Raw genomic sequence first — 22,582 nt, 5'->3', positions numbered from 1 at the left:
TCTGCGATCCAAATATGAAAACGGGGCACCGCTTTCTTCTCAGTGCCATTCAAGGAGGACATGTGAAACGGAGCCCGTGTTTAACCTGTGCAGATATCACAGAGTGGTTTTTAAACCTCTTTTTACAGGTTCCAGGTGAGCAGGAAGGCTAAAACATGGAGAGATTCTTTCCTGGTGGAGAGAGGGTATGTTTTATTGATTTACCTTTTGCACAACCTGTTCCCAAACCAGGGATTGTCTTCTGGCAACATCAGACTTCTTATCTGGTTGGTTAAAGAAAGAAAAAAAACTTTATTTTTCATTAGTTTGGTTGTTTGTTTGGTTTTTGTGCTTTCAGGAAGCCTCCACACAAAAGAGCTGATGGGAAGGAAATGGCCCAAGAGGAGAACTTCCTGCCAAAATACCAGAGGGTGAAGGACCTGTGCCAAAAAGCAGAGTACCAGACCTCCTGCCAGCAGCCAGGACAGGTACTTGACCTGTAAGATCTAGAACAGAGAGGTTAATGAAGTTTCAGTCGAACAAAATGAAGAGATAATTAACATTCTGGTTTCAATCTTCTGAGTAATCTGCAGTCATTGTACTCCCAATGCTTCATCTGACATAAAAGTCTCTTTCTTAATCTTTCAAAATGAAGAGCGTGTGTGTGTGTGTGTGTGTGTGTGTGTGTGTGTGTGTGTGTGTGTGTGTGTGTGTGTGTGTGTGTGTAAAGAGATTTCCAGTTTGTTAGAAGACTCATAAAAGAGGATTAATATTATTATTGGTATTACCGCTCATCTGGAATATATCTTGCATTTTAAGGTTTCTGCCGAGCTCGTTTTGATGTTTGTGCTCAGTGATTTTAGCAGAATTCTATAAAGACGAAGTCAAACTATGTTATACTCTATAATCTCAAAGATCTGTTTAAATTGATATTTTCCTGTGCCTTCTTTCAGAAGTGGCAGTGTGTGGAGGACCCGACTGGCAAGCTGAGGCTGTATAAGTGCAAGGGCATGGCTAGTCTCTTTGCCCCACGAATGCAGGCTCTGATGGCCAGCGGTGCCTCCCAGCTGTCTCCAACATCCAACTCTGACAGCTGCGACTGCAGCAATTCGGGCTTCAAAACATCAATCATGAAGAGGAAAAGGCTGTTCACCAAAAAGAGTCAGTTCCTGTTGTCGCTCACATTGTTTTGGTCGCTATAAATAGATGTTTTTGTTTAGAAAGAGATTTTTTCTTTACTTTGCAATGTCCTTGCAGTATCCTACAAAAGGCTTGCCAAGCAGGGCCATTTATCTCAAGTGAAAATAACCAGCTTTTGAAGTATTCATGAGACAAGAAGGATATGTCAGTGCTGCCATCAAGTGGTCAAATAGAGTAGATAAGTCAGCATTTAAGTGAAGTCAAAGTATTCCTGGAATATGATCTATGTTATATATCAGTCTGTTTTATCATGAGCTGGCCTTCACCTGTCATCATAAGTGCTGATCTGAATTATCATCCTTCTTTTTCGTCTTATTCAGAGTCCTCTGCCTTGTCCTCTGCAGAGATAAAGCCCGGCAAGAGTACGAGTAGGAAGCGTTGGGCCCGCTCTGTATCATTTGAGCTGGGTGGAGACCTGTATGCTGTAGACCTAGAGAAGGGCTACTGGCCCCTGGGATCCAGGAACAGCAGCTGGATCAGAGACAGGAAGAGAGGAGCATGGAATGAGGAAGACAATGAAGAATTCAGTGGCATGGAAGTGACAGTCAAACCCACTACCAGCAACAAACTTGCACCACCTGCTATTAAAGTCACATATAGGTGCGTGTATGTGCATGTGTATGTGTGTGTACATTGTTCTGGATGAATGTGTAATGGTCCTGGAGATGAAAGACATAAATCAACTGTTAGAAATTAATTTAGACTGCCTTTAGATGTTTTAGTAATGCTATATTTTTGTTGTGCCCTCCAGGTGCTCCATTCTTATGAATGACACCGTTAAATGTGATGGAGGCCTGTATAAGTCCCTTCAGGCATGGAAAGACCACAAATTGCACATAGAGCATGAGGTACTGTTCCATTTCTTTACTTGTTATATTTAATACATATTACATGTTACTTGTAGCCTGCGGTGTCTAATGAGATTTTGGCAACTTTTCTTTTAGATCGAAACCTTGCAGACCAAAATCAAGAACCTGCGTGAGGTCAAAGGTCACCTGAAAAAAGTGCGGCCAGAGGAATGTCAGTGTAACACTCCCAGGTGAGAGAATTTAGGAGTGCCAAATCAGCATGTGACGTCACATTCATCACGTGTGACAGTCGAGTCTTTTCTTTTCAGTTACCCCATCGAGAATAAGGAGACCGTCCAGCTCAATGCAGGACAAATGCACTCACTCAGGTAAAACATGCCACTGATTTATTGTGTATTATTAACGTTTAATTCTTCACCCAAGCCAGGAGTGAAATATGTTTTGTCCTTATCAGAATGCCATCAAAGCAGAAGACTCAGTGGCTACAGAAGGAGCAGAAACGCAGAAAGAAGCTACGTAAATTCCTGAAGAGGCTTCAGAACAACGACACCTGCAGCATGCCTGGCCTGACCTGCTTCACCCATGATAACCATCATTGGCAGACTGCCCCCTTCTGGACAAGTGAGGCATAGCCTATGGCTTTAGAAAGCAGTTTAAAGAATATTATGGTGGAACATATCTCTTTGCTTCCGGCACAATTTTCCAGAAATGATGACAACAATATTTTGAAGCATGCTTTTCAAACCCTTGTTTTCCATTCGCACCCCTCCCTTCCTCACTCACTCCCCCTTCCTTATATCCACAGTGGGTCCATTCTGTGCATGCACCAGTGCCAACAACAACACATACTGGTGCCTCAGGACCATCAATGACACACACAATTTCCTGTTCTGTGAATTTGCTACCGGCTTCCTGGAGTATTTTGACCTCAACACTGACCCATACCAGGTATTTCGTTTCAGCAGACACACAGAATAGCAGTTACAGATAATAACTTTAAAATAATCCCACTGTGATCCACGGTGTGTTCCTATGCGCACAGGGGATAGAGTTTTCCAAAATTTCCACAGTCCTTGCTGACGTTTCGTCCTTACTATTCCTGCAGCTGATAAATGCTGTCAACACCCTTGACCGCAATGCTCTGAATATGATGCATCAACAGCTTATGGAATTACGGGGCTGCAAGGGACATAAGCAGTGCAACCCAGAGAAGGGTGAGTAAAAGATCTCTGCAGTAAACATGATTTATTGTTGTGTCTCCAGTCATTTGAATCTAAGATTAACGCTACCTCTGCTTCCTTTCAGGAGGAAAGGAGCGAAACTACTTCAGTGAATACAGGTATTTCTTCCTCTAAACAGCTTGCAGCTGATTGCCTTTACAAACATCGCAGATGGAATTCAAGTTATAATATGAATTCAGAGAAGTTACTGCCTCTCTATTGAGTCTTTGGTTGTTTTTGCACATTGCCCATCATCTAGGGAGCTGCGGAAACAAAATAGAGACATGTTCTGAACTGCCATGGTTCCTTACTGTTGTGATCGAAGCATTTTAGCATGCAGAGGTCTATGCCAAAGAGGGCTATGATGCAAGGCTGCTTTACAGCTTCTGCTGTTCCCTTTTTGTAATCAACCCTAACTGCTTGTTTCTGTGTTTGCTCTGTGTGTGTGTGTGTGTGTGTCTGTGTGTTGGGATGGATGTGTGTGTGGATGTGTGCATGCGTGTGCACCTGTGTGTGTGTGTGTGTGTGTGTGTGTGTGTGTGTGTGTGTGCGCGCGTGCGTGTGTGTATGTTTGTGTTTTGTGTGTGCGTGTGTGTATACCTGTGGGTTTTGTCTCCATGCACGTGCATTGGTCCCGCGCGTGTATACGTGCTGTGCATGCTTCAGACCAGTTCATCGTCGAAAGAGGCCAAAAGTGAAGAAGCCCTCCTCCAAATCGCTGTGAGTTTGTCATAACCCATCTGCTCCTTTGTAGTCAGCCAACATCTCCATCCAGATTTTTTAGCATGGTCAGATGACTTAACAGCATGGTCCCCTATTTACTGTATTTCTGTACTCCTCTGCTGACAGTATTTACATTTCCCTGCATTGCAAAACTGCTCCATTTTCATTCAGTCTGTCAGGTCAAATCCATCAAAGCAATGCAGATATGTTATTGTCACATTATGTTGCGTTTTCTGTCCTGTTATTGTCATTTCTTGCTTTTCCTCACAGTGTTGGTAGGAACAGACCACAACTGGAGCCATGGTTTCCAGTGAATGCCTCGAGCGGTGCATTTAATTTACAGTATTTGTTTCCCTTGCACAGGGGGCAGATTTGGGAAGGGTGGGTTGGCTAACCACCTGCAGCCCACACCCGACCGCATCGGCCTCCTCCAGAGAAGGAAGGAGAATGGAGAGTGCAGAAAACCCGAAGACCACGACCACGCTTTGATGGATCATATGCTGGGATACCACTCTAAGCTGGGTTTAATTTTCAGGGGAGCTGCTTCTCGTAGCCCTCACCGGGGTGTAGGAAATGCTAAGGCCTAGAAGAAGCCTAAAGACTCAACAATTATCTACTTTGGAACACATTTCATATCCATTTGCAATCTCCTCCATCCTCGGCTGTCAGGATTGTTAACAACAACAAGATTCTGTAAATCAGGTGGAACAGTTTGGTGTCTGCAAGCCTTTCAGTCTAGCTTGTAGATAATATACAACATGTCAGCTTTAATCAGCTTTCTTTCATGTCATATGGGACTGTGTGGAAACACGATGAGTAACATGTCACTTCTGCTGCTACACAACGATGTCATGGCCTCGTGATGTCTCTGTGGCACCTGCTGATTAACTAAATATTTCACACTTGGAGTAACAATAAGACATATGTTGTATTCTTTCTCTGCACCACCGTGTCTGCACATGGAAGTAAAGTGGACTTAACGACCAACTGCATCAAACTTTTTGCCGTACCCTTTTGTATTATAGTTATTCTTAACACTGATGAATGTCCTTTGTTACGGGTCGTCCTCCTCTCAGCTGTGAGATGTGAGGTGACCCGAGTTTTCCTGCAGTGATTTAAACCCATACACAGACTTCAGTGTAGGTCTTTTCATGACCTTGAACAGGCCTACATTAATACCACTATCTCACAATGATGCAGTCCTCCAGACCATGTGACCAGTAACCAGAATGTGTCATTTGTGAATGCTGTTTTACTCCTTCGTGTTGTCAGTACCACACTGTAGAAGTATCCAAATAGTTTGTTCAGCTTGCTATACTTGGTGCTACAAGATAACAATACAGAAGTCAGAAATCTTGCTGTACAGTACAGTATGTATTCGAATGTATGTTGTGCAATTAATATAAATGTTTACAATATTTTTTATAATACTGGTGAGGCAGACCTCATTGTATGATATGAGTTGACAAAATGAACTTATAGGGAGAAATGTAGCTTGAGAAATGTCGTCATTGAGATTTGTACGTTTGTTCTTATTTACATCAGAAAAGCACTTAAAGGGTTCACTGTGAAGAGCTGCGCCATGTACATTAATGGACAGTAGACTTTGCGCCAGAGGAAAAACAATACAATGTAATACTTATTGATGTGAAGTTTACTACTCGCCTTTGTTAGCTTATTTTAGTTTCTTTTCTTTCTTTTTTTTTTTTGTTTTTAGCAAATACTTCCTTTTACTGGAGTGCTGGTAGTCATTGTGAATAAAGTGTTGTTTGACCATGAATATGACCGGACTTTTATTTTGAAATTTGTAAGTGTTTTACTTGTTTTTATGTCCAGCAGGTGTCCCTGTCTACTCGTGTCTATGGACGATCTATTAGTCTGTAGTATAGTGACTGCCCTGTTTGCTTCCATTAATAATGTCACTTTCACTGTTGCAGCAGGAGGGTTTGTACTTAATGCGATCTGAATAGTGGAAACTTTGGAAACAGCTGCTTGAGATCATGAATTGATTGTGATAGCATTCTGATTGGTGGAGTCGAGTTAAAAATATAGTTAAATATCAGAATGTATCCCTGAGAGTTATTCAGAGAGGTGAAACTACTTACAGACTAACAATTACTGCACAATCAGCGGGCCTATATACAGCCAGAGTTCATGGAGTTTGTATTTTTCCATAGTTTTTATTTCTGATGATATTTTTGTTTTCAGTTCAGATGGCGTCCACAGTGGGTTTGCTACTTTCAGTTAAGTTTTAGGATATGGGGGCATTTGTCAGCAGCAATTCACAAGCTCAGAAAAGGAGGCACAGAAGATAACTGACTCAGTCACGCTGAATCTGTCCCATTTATACATGAAACTGACAAGACTAAAGAAATTTACTGTTTTGTTTTTATTTTAGTTTTGTAGAAGCAAACTATATTCTTTATTTTTCTTAAACTCAGTGGTCTTTTATTTCTGCTGATGTTTTTTAGATCTATTTTTAGACTTTGTTTAAGGTTTAGTTAACTATAACAATATTTTTATTTTATTTAGGTTTTAATTGAAGGTAAAAAAAAAATACACCGCTTTTTAAGAGAAAGCACAGGATTATGAGCTTTGATATACATTGCAAACAAAGTCCTTTCAGTCAGAGACCTGCTTCGCACAAAGTTAGCCAGGTAACTTAAAAAAAACAAGCATCAACTTCTGTGTACAAAAGTTAATGAATATCCGCTCTTTTGCACATGAACTCTGTATGTGCACGACGTTGACTGCGTGCTGGGCGCAGTGCCTGGACATGCCTTCACTGCGGTCATTTATCATGTAAGAAAAAAAAGTAGGAGGGGCTTTTTTTTTAAAAAATGTGAGCCAATGGGGATATAGATTATACATTACAATTCATTTATTACGCCTTGGATTGGCACATAGGAATCAATAATCTAGTTCGTGTGTTAATGCAAATCTCTTGCTTGCTGGATGTTTTAATAACAAATCTACACACAGACTGTATTTGTTAAAAACAGCAGTCTTCTTTTAATTTAACATATAAATGAAAACACAACAGTAACAGCTGCCAGACAGCAGTGCCCCCATTTTTAACCTTTAACATTTTACCACTACTTTATTGAGCCAGCCAACTGAGTCACTAAATGTTTTGGCTTGCGTTTCCAGAAAGCCAGTGAAGGTCTTCAGGATGGGTGCTGTGGAGTGGAAGAGGGAGGGGAGCGCTGGGTGGGGGGTGCAGACTGGGTGACCCCCATCGCAACCTATGACTCACGTGCAGAGGCGGAGACTCCGTACGGGATTTGCCGCCGGAGGACCGTCCCGTACTCACCAGTCGGACAGTTCAGTGCGTTCAGAAGAGCAGCCTTCACCCGGACACGAGCACAGAAAAATAAAGAGCGTACAGTTTGTTTCGCTGAAGCCTCGTTTAAAATGTGAAGAACATGGCCGGGACAAGGTAAGCACGGTCTCTCTTTCATTTAACTGGAGAAAGTTTGGAGGCCGCTTCGCTCTGATCACGCCGCCGGCAGCTCTGTGAAGGCAGCCGGCGGTGAACGGGAACACGCGCAGGATACGGTAACATTATTTTAAGCGTCTGTGAGTAGTTTAAAAGCTTTAATGTTAGCAGAAATGTGAAAAAAAATGGCACTACCAAAGTTTGACAGCGTGATTCTTTAAACACCGATTTTTTAAATTCTTCTTAAAAAAAAAATCCATTGTCGGTTAGTTCAAAGTAATATATTAGCTACATTGTATCTTGCTGACACAGTCGTGGGAAGCGATACAGGAAAAGTTTGACACTCGGGTTTAATATTTGTAGGGAAAAGCATGGGGCTTACTTTTTGAATTCTATCTAGTCTCCAAATGGCCTGAACTGGTTTAACTCTTTGCTGTAGGAGCCCAGTAACACAAAAGGAGGGCAAATGTCCCGCAGTCCATTTGTTGCTCCTGTTTCTACTATTGCTGTGGCTCTGTGAGCTCCACGTTTGATTTTTTCGCCATCTGCTTCCACTGCAGATGTGCATTAAAACTTTGTTTAGCTTTCATTGGTTGCTTGCTTTAGTCCCCACGGTCTATTTAAAGTCACTTACTGTTCTGGCTCCAGATTTTCATGTGGAGACTCTTTAGTGCTGTGTAGTTAAAACTTGATTGCAGAAGTTGAAGTTGTGAGAATCTGTTTTATTTTTTTATTCCTCCTCTTGTACCTGTTGTTGAATGCTGTGCATTATACGGTAGCTGAAAGCAGGTCTTTGACTCAGCTGTCATTTATATAGCCTAAAGCTGTTTACTTTGGCAGGACATGCCAACCTGACTTCCTGGGCGCAGCAGCTTTCGCCCTCTCACTGCCCAGCTGGTGTTCCTCTGATAGCTGTTGTTTGCATTTGTCTGGTGCAGGTTCAAATTTCTCTATCTGTCCAGTGCCGTACGAGAGATCGATGAGACACCGTGGTAGATGACAGCGATATCATTTGGTCAAGCTTTTCAATAGTTCATGAGTATTTCTGTGGGGAGTAGGAGTCACAGATGGATGTTGTCTCAAGTGTTTACCCTGCAAGCTCACAACAGTGGGCAGACAAAGGAGAACAAGCCACACATCCCCCAACGAGATGACTCAAAACTGGGTCTTTTGACAAAGAAGAGACCGGATGTCCATCCTAGATGGACAATAGGGAAGTTCATTTGGCTGTTGACAGGAAGTGAAGCCTGTCCTGCCGTGACAGCTGCATGTTATGAGTTGCGGTATGTCAGTAATACAATGGCTGTGATTTGATTAGCTTCAAAATAAATGTTCCAGCTTTCACTTCTTTCTCTCCTGTCCTGTAATCCTGATCACATCCCCTGGGGATCAGTGCTCTTAACACTCAGCGCACACTTTTCACCTGACTTTGATTCTCTGTGGCCTGCCACAGTGACTCTATAATGAGGTTAAGGTGATTTGCCCAAACACATTTATCTGTACCAGTGCAACCGCTCACACTGTGAGCCTTCCCTCTCTGGGGATTAAAGTCCCAGGCGTCCACCGGTTTGAGCCAAATGTTGATCGTCACTTAGAACCATAACACGGCATAATATCCTGCAGTACTTCCAGATCCATGAAGTGAAGCACCTGCTTCAAAAGAGTCGAACGAGGTTATGTAATGACAGTGAGATGAGATGTAAATGAAAACCACAAAGCGCAAACTGCATGAAGTGTAAACACAGAAGTGCACAAACCTGGAGATCTGTTGTTGTTGGTGAGATATTAATCCTTCTCGACACGTCCATCCCCTGCGATGGCCTCTTAAATCGTAATCCACCCCGCCCCCTCAGGCCCAAGCAGACCCGGCATTAACATCTTCACCGGCCTGCTCTGCATTTCTAATCCTAGAGAGTCTCCCGTCTGCACCTTCACTTCCTCTAGAGGACAATCCGGACATTCCTCTCCTGCGTGGCTCTTTGCTGACCCCCGCGCTCGCCCTGTGGCTCCACTCTGGGATTAGATTCTGGCCTCGTTTGTCATGTCAGCAGGGGAGGATTCGCGGGGGATGGTGTGGCCCTAGATCAAAATGAAGTTGCAAACTGCTGCTGGTGGTGGTGGTGGTAGGCAAGCCAGTCAAATACTAATAAAAAAGTGTTGGCAGCACCCACATAGCAGAGGTGGAATTCTTGAATTCTTCATGCACAATATATTCATTTATAACAAAAATGACCCTGAATGATTTTACAAGATAATGTTTGGACAATGAATGTTTAGGGTTATTAAACACAATTATGTCCTAATAGGTTTGTTCTGTTTTTTTTTTCTCTCCTTGTTTGGACAAGTAACCTCATTGTTCCCACTCTGACAGCTGGTGTACTGGATAGAAAGGCCATCCACTGTGCGGTAAACACCCTGATCCTGCAGCTTCTCCTGCACATGTTCGCTCTTGTCCAGAGTCTCATGTGACCCCAGAAGCCCCCTTCAGCTAAGGGCAGGGGTGGATTTTTACGAAGGATGTGGATTTGTGTTTGGGCAGGCATTACTGTCTATAAAAGAGAATTTATTGACGGTTTGGCTGAGTGTCACCTCAGACAGACAGACAGTGACTGTTCAGCAGAGCAGTAAGGGGGCCGGAAGTTCCCGGCATTTCTGCTGAGCTGCAGCATTCGTGGGAGAAGGCAAGATGGTGGGACAAGACAATACTCCCCATACAGAAATCACAGTGTGCTGGATCTCTGCATTTAGCCTGTAGGTGGATTACAGCAAGGGTATCTGAAGCAACATTTAACAGCCAACACAGAAATGTTCTCCTGGAGCCGGTGGTGAGGTAGGCACTTTTATCTCACGCCTCATGAAGAATCGGTTTGTTGCAGTGTAGGGGTGTGAAACGTTTTGGCATCTATAAGGAATGAGCTGGGGGGGCATGTAAAATTGCTAGTTGGAAAGCAGCATGGGAAAAACTGGCCCTGCTGAAGGTTGGCTGTGCGACCTTGTGAGATCCAGTCTAATCCAGTGCCAATGGAGAGGGGAAGCTGTTTCTAGTTCTGGATTAGGGCAGCTGTTGAAGGAGGTCACTCCAGATCTCCTATACATGTCTCAAGCGCCGCCCCCCCATCATGGCACTGATTGGCTGGGATCCCCTGTGTGGACGCAACAAAGAGCTCTCCTTGAATGAAGTCTGCCTGTTGATCTGACAATAGTCGGCATTGTTTTGTACATTACAGGCTTCAGAATAGGGTGCATTTCACAGCCTTTGTACTGCATATGAACGTGAGTCATCACGGGACATTCTTGTCAACTAGACACCTCTTATTTTCTATTCCCAGAGAGCCCATGTATTATACACAACTGCAGTATTTTTCAGACTCCTAAATCAGATCAGTGTGTTCATCCACTCCAGCTTTACAAGCAGTCAACATCATTTATTTTGGAAAAAAAACAAAAAAGATTCCATCTCCTATTTTTTTTTTTCTAAAACCACTGTTTTAAAAGGGCCCATGTTCAGCTCAGTTTGTGTCAGCACACGATTCAAACTGGACCATCTGGTTTGTGCAGTTTTAGGTGAGTCAGTGCAGTTACTCTGAAACGGCAATCAGTCGTCTCTCAGGTGCTACTAGAAAAAAATGAAAGGGGTTCTCGGAAAGAGATTTATTCACCTGGACTGTCTGACATCATCTACTGGTTGAGAAATTGCTTTAGGAGCTGCTTTTGTTTACAGAAATGTAGGAAGAAGGCAAAGTTAGCATCGGTTTGAGCTGCTGATCATAAATTTGCTAGTGATGTTATTTCTTTACTTTCACTGTGGCAGCAGGAACTATTAGTATGTCAGGGATGGAGCACTTCCCATTTACATAGGTGCATGTCCACGGCCTGTGTGCTTTCTTTGGTTCATGACACAACTGTCGAACCCAGCTTGTTTGATCCGTGCAGGACTCTTTGGAACTCTTTGGGGCGAAATCAGGAGTCTACCCCTCTGTTTCTCTTTATCCTCCCATACCAGCCTTCTCTCTGCCAGGCATTTAGCTGCCCGGCTGTTTGGTCTTAAAGTGCTTTACCTCTCTTCCCCTCCTTGGAACCAGGCCACCTCTGGTGCCTGGGTCAGCTCGCATAAGGTCGACTCCAGCGCATCTCACGTGTCTCTCTGTGAAAGATGACCCCACACACACACACACACACACACACACGCGCTCCTCAGACTTGTTTCCCCCATGTCAGCACATGGCAAGTAAGAAAGTGACACTGACAACTGTTCAGGAAGAAAAGAGGAAAAGGGGAGCGGAGAGGAAAGGCGTAGACATAGAGGCCGTGTCGCCATTAATGCAGTTCAATGTCTGATCACACTGAAACACAAAAATCAAAGAGAAAACTGAGATTAAAACAAGGCTGTCTGAAAAGTGAGCAGGCTTTTAAAGGTCACAAACTTTTGATCATCTGAGTAGCCATAGTAGTAAATTAATATTTATAGATTAATGTGGTAGTGCACACAGCAGGCAGGAGAAGTCAGAGAACAAGATGAGTCAACAGCATCCTAAACCTTAGCATTAACTTTTATGAGGGCTGTGGAAGCTTATTATTTTCCAGAAGACTTGCTCCTCACGCCGGTTTGCTTGTCGTTATTTATATTCAGCACACACAGAGCAATCGTGCCATGTGTTTTACTGACCTCTGACTTGTGGTGACACGGCAGGAACGGGAGGTGTTAAACAAAAGGCCCAAGGAATGTGTGAGTGACAGGTGCAGGACTTTTTTTTTTTTTTTTCCTGTCATCTGAAACACGTGCAGGCTCCCTTCTCCCTGTTATTGTTCTGGTTGCCTGGGTGGAGTCTTCTCCCACATCCTCCACAATGACAACCCACATACGCCTTGTCTCAGCTTAGTTTTCCAGCAGTGAAAGCTCAATCTACTTGTGATTAAGCCAAGATTGCATGTAATCTGCATTAAGTGATTTTGTTGCTTCTTCCTTCCTTTTTTTTTTTTTTTGGTTGATCTGAGTTTTGATGGAGTTGCATGTGTTCAGATTGCTTCACGGCAGGAAACAGGATGGTGGTCATAGCAATCAACGTGCCAGGTTTACGGTTACATTCTCTGTTAGTTACATCTACTGTAAGCCCAGCCAAGCTCTTAGTAGTCGGTCCATGTCGCTGCTCTTGTTTTACAATATTTAGATAAGCAGGTTGCCTAGCAGCCTTGCTGAATAGACTTTGTACATGGTTTATACATAATCAAACACGAGTCTGCTTTTGGCAGATCCCTCTTTGCATTTTATTGAGGTGCAGGCCTCTGCTTGCTCTGTATCAGTAAATCATTTCTCATGATTGCAAAAGTTTTTGCAACTGTCAGAAAAAAGTTGGGGTGTTGTGGAAACTGTAAATATGGAGTGTAATGATATAAACCCATATTTTATTTACAATAGAACACAGAAAATATTTAAACTGAAACACTTTATTTACCTGTTATTGCATGAAAAATATTAGCTCATTTTGAATTTGATGGCATGTTCCGAAATGCTTGGAATGGGAGACTAAAAAGCTGGAAAAAATATGGGGTACTAAAAAGAAACAACTGGATGAACATTTTCAGTTAATCTGTTGCCAGTTGGGTTCATTGGCAACAGGTCAGTAACAGGTCAGTAAAGTACATAATATCATTAAAAAAAAAAAGTCTGGGATTCTGGAGAAATCTCTGTGCACAAGGCTAAAAATTGATATTGGATTCCCGTGATCTTCGGGCCCTCTGAACGCACTGCATTAAGTGCTAAACTGCATATTGCATCTGTTACAACAACATTGCTTCATACTAGAATAGTCTGGGTGCTGAACTGGCCTGCCTGCAGTGAAGACCTTTCACCACTTGAAAACATTTGGAGCATCACGAAACGAAAAATATGACAAAGATCCAGGATTGTTGAACAGCTGGAACCCTTTCAGACAAGAATGGGACTAAATTCCTCTCCCAAAAGTCCAGCAGCTGGTCTCCTCAGTTCCCAGACATGTATGGACTATTGTTAAAAGAAGAGGGAATGCTACATAGTGGGAAACACGACCCTTACAAGGTCCTGCTGCTATAAAATTCAAAATGACCTTAATTTTTTTCTTAAAGTGTTAGATTTTCTTGATATTTTTTCTATGTGAATAACATATTGATTTATGAGATTTCCAAATCACTGTGTTTTTTTTGTGTTTGCATTTTACACAGCATGGCTACTTATTGAGAATTGGGTTTATAGTTTTGCATGTGTGCAGCCAAATTTGAATTTCTTCCTTTCCACAGAGTGATGACTTATTTTTAATCCAGTATCTGAGGAGAAAGGATGCTTTATGTCTCTAAATAGGAAAGAGCAGCTCTGTAAATACACCGGCAAGGGAGGACCTTGGCACTTGTTGCTGTGACCGGAGTGGTAAGGTTTCCTAGATGAATGGCAGGCCCTGTGCAAGGACTCCGCCTGCTTTGGTCCACAAGGGACAGTCACAAGCAGCGGCAGCTCAGAATAGTCGGTTGTCGAAAAAAAAGGTTGAGGGTTACCTTACAAGAGTACGCAGTGATAGATTGGAGTGTAACTGGCTCACTGGGTTTGACTGTTATCTTAGTTTTGTCTAGTTTACGGAACAGCGATTTCAGCAAAACCTCCACTTAGCACAGTTTCTCTGAAGGTGTCCTATCAGTCCATCAGGAATGCCACAATAGCACAGAAGCATAAAGCGGGATTTTAGTCATTATGAGATTATCTGATGACACAACGCTTAGTCAAAACTCTATGCTACCCACGGAAAACAATCTTTTCTTCTTTCTGTGTGGTTTATCTTTCTGATGAAATCAACAACCGCACTGGTGTTTGAGTTTGTTTGAAATCCAAAGCTGCACAATGACACAAGGTTTGCTTGCTGCCCTATTTCCAGCAAATGTATTGTCCAGTCCTCTATGTTTACCACTGCTGGGAAAAGTGCCATTTACACTTTGGCGCTGGCTTTGAACAATGGGGCAGATTCCATGAGCTATATTCTGTTGTTTCCCTAACTCTGGGAAACCGCTCTCGGTTCTAGTTATTTTGGGAGCTGACTGTAAATTGTGCATGATAGATGTCGTAGTTCTCCTTCAAAAAGCCACTGGCACTTTGTGACTGTGAGCGACTTGACGGTGGAGAAGGTGTTTTCGTGTTTCAGTTTTGGCCTCTCGGTCTCTGTGGTGGGCTCTGTTTGCATAGATGTTGTTTACACTTTGAAAAGGTTTATTTTCAGTCACAATGAAATAACCATAGGCTCCTGCAGGTTCGCTCTGACTTCTCATGGGAGACAGAGACCCTGTCAGACAAATCTAGCCCCCCTCAAAAAAACGTGTTTACTGACCGCTGTCAACTGCTGGTTAAGTAGTGTACGTAGCCACAACACGGGTCTGTGGGGTAAAGGTCTGCTTCAGTTAGATTGAGTCTCCCCAGAGGTAAATCAGGTGCCGTATGCTTTAGTCATAGGTCCGTGTGTGTAACAAGATAATTTTAGATCAATATAAAACATTCCTCTTGGAGTTAAACTTCACTGAGCTTGTGCAGACTGCATTCCAAACCATTTATGAACATTTACAGCGTGAGGCAGATTGCCTCAGTTGTTTGGAGAGTCATGCTCTATACTTTTCTGTCTGCTTCTTCTGGCGAAAGACCACATAAAGCTGTGCAGGCTCAGATTCGCTTGCATGGCATCACATAAAGTAACCTTTCACCAGAAACATGTAGCAAAGATGATTTTTTTTTTTTCTTTTCAAAGTTTTAATGTGGTGGGAGTGAATAAATCGAATTTCATTTTCATTAGTGGAGAAATCAAAGTGTTTTGACCTCACTCCTGCTATGTCCCACAGAAGAAAAGTCCCATTGTATTCAGGAAACCCATATAATATTCGTGTCTCTGTTTTTTTGAGTGCTCCCCAAAGTGTGAGCCTGAACGTAGCCCTTCTTCCTGCTTATCAGGTCGTGTCAACAGAGCCCAGCAGGCTCGCTCTCAGCTCTAAATGCTGTTTATTTACACAGAGGGAACAGTCCTTATGAAACAGCTACACCCCGTGCTGCTTAACTTGTCGTGTATGGCGTTCGCAGTGCACCCTGAAAGCCTGGTGTTCTGTCGGGGTGTGTAGGATGCGGCCCATCGTGATAAATCCTGTGCTGGTTACTCCACTGTCATCACAGCTGTGGTACACTAGGACATACTTTAAAAAAAAAAAAAAAAAAAAAGTTGGACACACTGCCTCAGCTTTCTTTTACTTGGTCCACAGCAGTCCATAAGAAGTAGGTTTATTTGGATTCACATTCAAACGCTGCATTTACAGAAACTACAAACACTGGACTGAAGAACAGGGAATGCAGCATGGGAAGATCGGTTTCTCAGTGTGGGAACGCCTCTTTTGGAAGCCAGACGAGAGCAGTGAAAGGATGAAGCCTGTGGTATGTGTGGGGCGATATTGAATGCTTGGCCTCTGCTTTGAATGCCCCATTATTTGCAAGGCTTCCCGCCCATTAAGTGTTGCGGCTCTAATCACTCAGAAAGTCATCTTGTAATAGTTGTGGGACCTCTGTTTGTGAGAAGGCAGACTGCAGACACTACCCTGAAATAGTGAATCCTGCCTTTTTCCCTTTTTGAAATGGCTTTTTACTCTGATCTCAGGCAGGGTTAAAAACGCCATATAAATAGAACCTGCATGTTTAGTGCACTAAGGTTAGGGCTGCTTGCCTGCTGTGAGGGATTGGACCAGATGGTTTCCCAGCATAAAGCGCTGGGACACATGGGAAGCCAGTATGTGGATGGCTCCTGTAGTCTCCCCATGCCCTTTCTCTGTTTACCTGGCTGTTAAATCAAGATATGAAGAGCCTGGGGCTCCTTCTGGCAGCACATAAGAGAGTGATTGATACTTTATGCTTGATGAACAGGTACATCAGTGTTAACAGAGAACAGCTGTTGTTCCCAATGAGTTTCAGCCAACAGGGTGACATTGTGAATGTGGCAGAGCTGCCTAGCACCACGCTCCTCTGCGTCTGTTTCTGAGACCAGGTTGCACACAGGGTTCTTTTGGCAGGCGCCTCGGAGCAAATGTGGGTGTTTGGTGAACGTTGTAGGCAGTCTTATCCCTGCTAAGCTTCTTGCCCCCTCTGATCATCCCAGGTAGCCTGGATAGTGGACTCGTATCTCTAACAACCGTGACAGGGAGAAGAAAAGCTTTTCTATCCTAAGAAAGCTGGGAAAATATCCAAACCTCCACCAGATCCTTGTGACACTAATTCCTCCCCAACTGGCACTTTTCTCTCAAAGATACTAGACTAGTGTTGGGTGGGACACTGAAGAATAGAAAGGACCTAACTTTGCCAGGACCCTCAAGTGCTTATTACGAGAAGAGAAAGGCGCCTTGTGAGTTTATTTTGAGTCCCTCCTTTGGCTCTCATCTCGACATCTACTGTGATGCTGAACTTTGGTGACGGTCTCTTCGTGGCTGTGGCGTTCCTGTTCCCACATGGATTTGCTGACACAGTAAAGGCCTCCTTTAGGGAACTAGATCAAAGGAGACATAAACTAGCTCACCAAAGAGTAATATGACCTGGATATATAGAAACAGCAAACTAAGGTCTGATGTATTTATAGACCCTGATTTTATGTAGGTAGCTACAGCGCATAACCTTAATATGGCAATTCAGTGTCCTACTCCTTAGCATAGCATCCTATAATTTCACTGAGATTCAGTTGAGGGTCTCTCTGTATGTAATTAGGTTTTCCTCTTATCTGTGCCCCTTTGCCTATCTACTTTATGCAAACTGGGCTGTCTTTTTCTCTGGCTCTCTCTCTGCCTCTGTCTCAGTTTTTCCCACCTCTTCTCTCCACTGTCTCTTTTTTTGTTGTTGTCTGTATGTATTGTGCTGAGCTGGCTGTTGTCGCCCTGTGATTGTAGTTAAGCTTTGCGGCTTTTGCGTTAGTAGCACTCAGAGCGTATGGTTCTCTTCGGGCTGTGCTGACTCCACGCCTGGTGTCTCACCGAGTATGTCCACCTGTCTCCTTATTCGGGACACACACATACGTGCCATCGCTTTTGCCGCTCCGCTGCGTAGCGATGACATCACTGCTAACACACACGTACAGATGGATACATGTAGGGAACACAAACATTAACACTGTCTCCATATGGGCACATGGGCAGGTTTGAGCCTCTCGGTTTGTCAAACAGTGTGAGTTGTTTACTGCTTGTCGGGTTGATTAGTACTCAGGCATGACTGTGGCCTCTAATATGTCCTCGTATCCTGTAAGTGAATAATCTGTTGCCATTTTAAGCATCTAATAACACTTGTTCCCCTGTGCTTTGTTTCTTTTTCTTTTTTCAGTTCTGATTGGGTGGAGATCTTGGAGCCACGCTCCAGTGAGCGTATGTATGTGAATTTAACCACTGGGGAATGCGGCTGGGATCCTCCGCCGGGCGTTTCTGTCCGCCAGGCAGACGGCAACCAGTGGTGGGAGTTGTTTGACCCCCACAGTGGCCGCTTCTACTACTACAACTCTACAGGGCGCCGCACAGTCTGGCATCGACCACAGGGAGCCGATATAGTGCCCCTCTCCCAGCTGCAGGCCATGAAACGATGCAGTGAGGCCAAGCAGGCTGGAGGAGTTGCGGACAGGCACCACCATGGGACCTCAGGGAGTGTCAGCAGCGTGGGGAGCCAGGGGCGCTGCACCCCTCAACCGGAGCGGGACAGAGACAGCGCTGTCCCTCGAGCCTTGGAGTCCAGCGAGGAAACTGCCAACCCCGAGCTGGACCTGGAGGTGGACAGCAGATCTCAGGGAGATGGAAGCAGCACCGAACACAGCACAGATGGTGGCAGAGACCCACAGAGGTAAGCCTGACTAAAGCTTAAGTAGCCTTTACAGCATGTCTGGAAAGAGAATTGAGCTTAATCGTTAGGATCTCATATTACCTGGAGAAAAGTGGTAGAATATGATAGCCATCAGCGCCTGTGCCATACCGAGTTTCAAATGGTTATGCTATGAGAACTTGCAGGATTATTTTGACTATTGACCACTTGGACTGGACTCAGACTGCTTTCTTGTTTTCATTCTCACTTATCTGAACATTCCATATGTCCCATGTTTCCATAGTATTGCTGTGAACCATGCTCAGCCATTTCAGCAAATCGCTACCAAATGGGGGAAACGGTCAGTTACATTACAGAGCATGACATTTCCCCTCACGCTAGGGTTACTGGTGCAGAACGGGCACTAACAGTAAGTCATTCAGAGACCCTGTCATGTGCTTGGCTTTGTGGCCTCATCCAAACTACCATCTTTTCCCTCCAAGCCAGATTCCAGACGTGCCACTTCTGTTTCCCCTGGCACGTAGCCACTGAGGCCATCTTAGTGTCCTTCTGTGTGCTCACCGCCACCCTGCTCCGCTCTGCTCCTTTTCTGCCCCGGTGCTCATTTAATTTTCCTAAAACAAATTTAGGCCCCTGGTTATCAAAGACCGTAGCGCCTCTTATGCGCATGCAAGAGAAGCATGTGAGAGAGTGTCGTCTGTGGTTAATAACAAGCAGAGCTACTATATTCAAGCTGCATGTTAACAAGATGAACCCTGCTGGTTTTCTGAGGCTCTGCTGTGGCAGTTGTGCCCCTGGGCTTTGCTTCTACCACACTTCTGCCTTCAGGAGATTGCTCCTCTGACCCTTTAAAAGTAAGTAAAGGGGGGGGTGGACTAATTAGTCAGCTGTTGCTACTGAGTGGCACTACTGGCAGTTGTTTTACGTTTTTTTTGCGTGGGCAGTGTCAGAACTCCCCACAGGGTCTCACCCTGCCCCGGTGACTCAACCTTTCCCAGAACCTTTTCTGTCTTCCCTTAAAACACTGGCCAGCTGTGTTCAGCAGAGGAAGGATCAGGAGTCTTTAGCTCGCTGGGGATTGATACCCTACTTAGCCATATGGCCCTTCACATGCTCACCAGCCTCTGTCTCTTAGCAGGTAATTAGAAACCACAACAAAGGACACAAAGAGGGCGAAATATGACAGCTCAGAATGGGTGAAAACAAACTCTGAGACATGCTTGTCTTCAGTTATTGGTGCGCTTTATTAATAATGACAAGAAACAAAGGGTGAGAGGAAGGGTAAAAGTTTAAACGAGGAGTTGAAAAGAGTCCCAGTGGTTTGAGTGGGGTTGGAGACGTGTCATGAAATTTTATTTTGGATTTCAACTATTATGAAAACAAGATAACTGAGATAAAGTGATTATAGTACCGCATTCATTCCCACAATGAGGTTGTTGTCCATGATCACAGACCTCCTCTGCTGGATGGTGATGAGGCCCAGCAGTTTGCCTCGTTACATGGAGCTTCGCATTCAAAGACCACGCTAGAGCTGAAATCCTGAGGCTGGATTATCTTTAAAGTTTAAGGAAATTAGCTCTTAAATATGTTTTTTTTTTTTAAAGCTTATTGGCTGTGTGATACCTCTAAAAATGATCAGTAGTTGTATTAAATTGACCAAAATTAACTTGATTATGATTATGATTTTGTTTTTGTTTTTTTTACCATAACTGTGCAGCCCTTGGTTTGAGCTTAGCTAATTTTCTGTGCCACACAGAGTACACAAAGTGCTTTTTTGTGTTTTTATGAGCGTGTTTTTTTTTTTTTTCCCCTTTCATGTCATTCTCCTTCCTGTCATAACTTTTCACTTTGTGGGATGGTGTATTGTGTAGAATTTGGTTTCAACTTTTTGGCTATTGTAGGCCTGTTTTTGCATCATATTTTTCCTTTGATTGACCCCAGGGTCAACTGAGAGCTTTTGAAAAACAATGCTGGTCATTATGGAAATGGGACAGCTCAAGTTCTTCCAATGATAGCGTCCTTTTGTTTTAGGCTATTAATAAATCTGTTCGAAATAGACAGACAGTTTCCACAGTTTTCAAACAACACACCCTGTACTATAATATTATTCCAGCAGCCTGATTGATGCAGTTTCCTCTGTCTATGTAGCTCATATCTGTATTTACCTTAGCTCATGATTTTAGGAAGTGAAAGCACATGAACTCACTACCTGAGTGCCAAATTTGTTACTCATTGGCCGAGTGTTATCACATGTCGTTGGAATTTTTTAGGTATTTTTGTCTGGAGTTCGTGGGGGAAGTACCGTGGTCTTCAGAAGTAAACATGCCAGTCACTTGTGGCCATAGGCGGGAAGCTGTGGCCAACTGATCTCTTTTCATGATGTAAGAGAGAAAGGTGTTGCATATCAGCTAGCTTACAACATCTGTATTGAATTTCACTTAGCTTTTTAATGTCTGTGTTGTCATTAAGCAGGTAACATCTGTGTGGGATTTGACTCTAGAAAGTGTTTGTGTGTGTGTGTGTGTGACCTGAGTGTATGTGTGTGGGCTTCCTTCTGTGGAAGAGACCCGCTGAGGCTGAGAAGACGTTAAAAGTCTGCTGAGGGCACGCGAAACTCAGACAACCCAGAACTGAACCAAGGTGGTTCGCATCAGGGTCACAGCACTCTTTTGTCCTGGGCTTGTGCCCTCGGGTGTATAACAGACCACTAATAGGAACAAAGGGTTTCACCTAAAAACCTCGCTGTCCCCCCCAGGGTCAACTGAGAGCTTTCTCTAAGCAGGAAGTCTCAGTATGCTGAATAGAGAAGAACGCCCAATAACTTGAATGTGCCCTCTCATTTAGCCCTGTAATGATATAGCAGCGCACCAGCACTCAGTCACAGGCTGTCACACTGACATTAGACACTTAAAAGTTGCATTTCCTGATTGTTGGCTGGCTTTGGATTTGTGAAGATTCAGAAAATGTACAAGTGTACTCAGGCTTACACCGAAGCTCCTGCACATCAAAGAGGAGACGGCACAGCTGCTTTTATGAGCGCGCGCTGACTTCACTTAAAGGGATGCTGGGTTTTGTGTTGGTCTCATTAATTTTCAGGAAGCTAAGGGACAAACTTTAAAATATTCCCCCCTGAGGTGACAGAGGAAGTGAAAAACAGAACTGTGAGTGTTTTCTTTTAGTACCTCTTTCACTTTTTATTTTGAAGGTGTTTTAAGGGACTTTTTTCAAATTAACCGCGCGCATGAAAGCAAAAGTATGTAAAGGCTAAAGCGCAGCCGGCTTCCCCGCATATGCTTGTGACTCACTGGCGGTGAATCATGTGGGAGAAATCACCAGTGGGTTTATTTAGGAAACGAGGGGACGTCTTATAGGGTAGATAAAGTTTTTTTAGTTTTTAATGAGTCACACATTGTGTGCATGTTGACTGCGAGAGCAAAGGCGTCTCATGCTTTTCATCTCCCGCTACTCTGAGGATGTAGCCACAACATACACACTGGAAAGAACTTGTTTCATCTCTACACTCGTGGTGTGGTAAGCTCTTTTTTTTTTTTTTTTTTTTTTTAAAGATCTTTACAGATGGTGTTGTAAGTCTGCCTATAATAATAAAGATTTTCTTTCTTTTTTTTTCCCCCCACATCTACATAAAAGTTGAACTTGTAATCCTGTACTTTGGTCTGGTTAGTGTTGACAGTGTGCTTATTTAGTTGTATTCTGTGCTCTTTCTCTTACAGTTTCCTTCTGTTTCCCATATGTTTTTGGTGTTCCTAAACTAAATCATAGCACTACAGTCGTGTCTCACTGAAGCAGTTTATCCAAAAATCTCTCTTTTGTTCTTGTCTGTGTGGATTCTCAGTCATCCAGGTCGTGGTAGTCTCAAGAGTTTGGAAAGAAAAGAAAAAAAAAAGGCGACTGGACTTTAAATTTTTTGAAGACATTTCATGGTTTATCCTTCAGTTCTGAACTGAAGAAGCCTCTTGGATAAGAGGACTTCTTTTAAAAAAAAAAAAAAAAAAAAAAAGAGCTCTTGAGACCTCTCTTGTTCTTGCTTCAGATCTCATTTTTAATGCTAACGTTCCTCTCGGGTTCTGTGATGTATATTTTGTGTGTTTTCATAAAGAACTCATGGCGGCACACGTGAATTGCTTCAGGCGTAATTCTAACTCTCTCAGATGACTTGCAGTATCAAAGGTGGTGTTTCCTTTTTCTTTTTTTGCTTGTAGAGTTTATGGATTCATCATTGCTGTGTACTACTAAAGCGCTTTATGTTATCATTCTGATCTTTTACTGTTAGTGCAGAGACCGACTGTAAAAGGGTCTGTGCGTGTGCGCGTGTGTGCTTCGATGTGTTAACAGGCAGCTGTTTTAATAGTGTTGCATG

General features: G+C 43.4%; 2 protein-coding genes across 5 annotated transcripts in view; both read left to right on the top strand.

The window, feature by feature from the left end:
• Window positions 1-5,711, top strand: part of sulf2a (sulfatase 2a) — a 34,735-nt gene extending 29,024 nt beyond the window's left edge. For 2 of the 3 annotated variants that reach the window (XM_030730381.1, XM_030730380.1), the window contains 13 exons: window positions 129-185; window positions 338-467; window positions 933-1,140; window positions 1,500-1,779; window positions 1,931-2,027; window positions 2,124-2,218; window positions 2,297-2,356; window positions 2,443-2,609; window positions 2,794-2,936; window positions 3,094-3,202; window positions 3,294-3,327; window positions 3,875-3,928; window positions 4,295-5,711. In XM_030730381.1, coding sequence (XP_030586241.1) covers window positions 129-185; window positions 338-467; window positions 933-1,140; window positions 1,500-1,779; window positions 1,931-2,027; window positions 2,124-2,218; window positions 2,297-2,356; window positions 2,443-2,609; window positions 2,794-2,936; window positions 3,094-3,202; window positions 3,294-3,327; window positions 3,875-3,928; window positions 4,295-4,325 — 1,465 coding nt within the window. In that variant the 3' untranslated portion in view covers window positions 4,326-5,711. The remainder of the gene's footprint in view (window positions 1-128; window positions 186-337; window positions 468-932; window positions 1,141-1,499; window positions 1,780-1,930; window positions 2,028-2,123; window positions 2,219-2,296; window positions 2,357-2,442; window positions 2,610-2,793; window positions 2,937-3,093; window positions 3,203-3,293; window positions 3,328-3,874; window positions 3,929-4,294) is intronic. The other variant, XM_030730382.1, reaches the window with a different exon arrangement.
• Window positions 5,712-7,222: 1,511 nt separating this feature from the next.
• arhgap46a (Rho GTPase activating protein 46a) overlaps window positions 7,223-22,582 on the top strand; it is a 29,701-nt gene continuing 14,341 nt past the window's right edge. For both annotated transcript variants that reach the window (XM_030729213.1, XM_030729212.1), the window contains exons 1-2: window positions 7,223-7,370; window positions 17,719-18,225. In XM_030729213.1, the coding sequence (XP_030585073.1) occupies window positions 7,357-7,370; window positions 17,719-18,225 (521 nt within the window). In that variant the 5' untranslated portion in view covers window positions 7,223-7,356. The remainder of the gene's footprint in view (window positions 7,371-17,718; window positions 18,226-22,582) is intronic.

This window comes from Archocentrus centrarchus, chromosome 5, assembly GCF_007364275.1.
Source record: "Archocentrus centrarchus isolate MPI-CPG fArcCen1 chromosome 5, fArcCen1, whole genome shotgun sequence".
NCBI lineage: Eukaryota > Metazoa > Chordata > Actinopteri > Cichliformes > Cichlidae > Archocentrus > Archocentrus centrarchus.
This window is presented reverse-complemented; position numbering and strand designations above follow the sequence as displayed.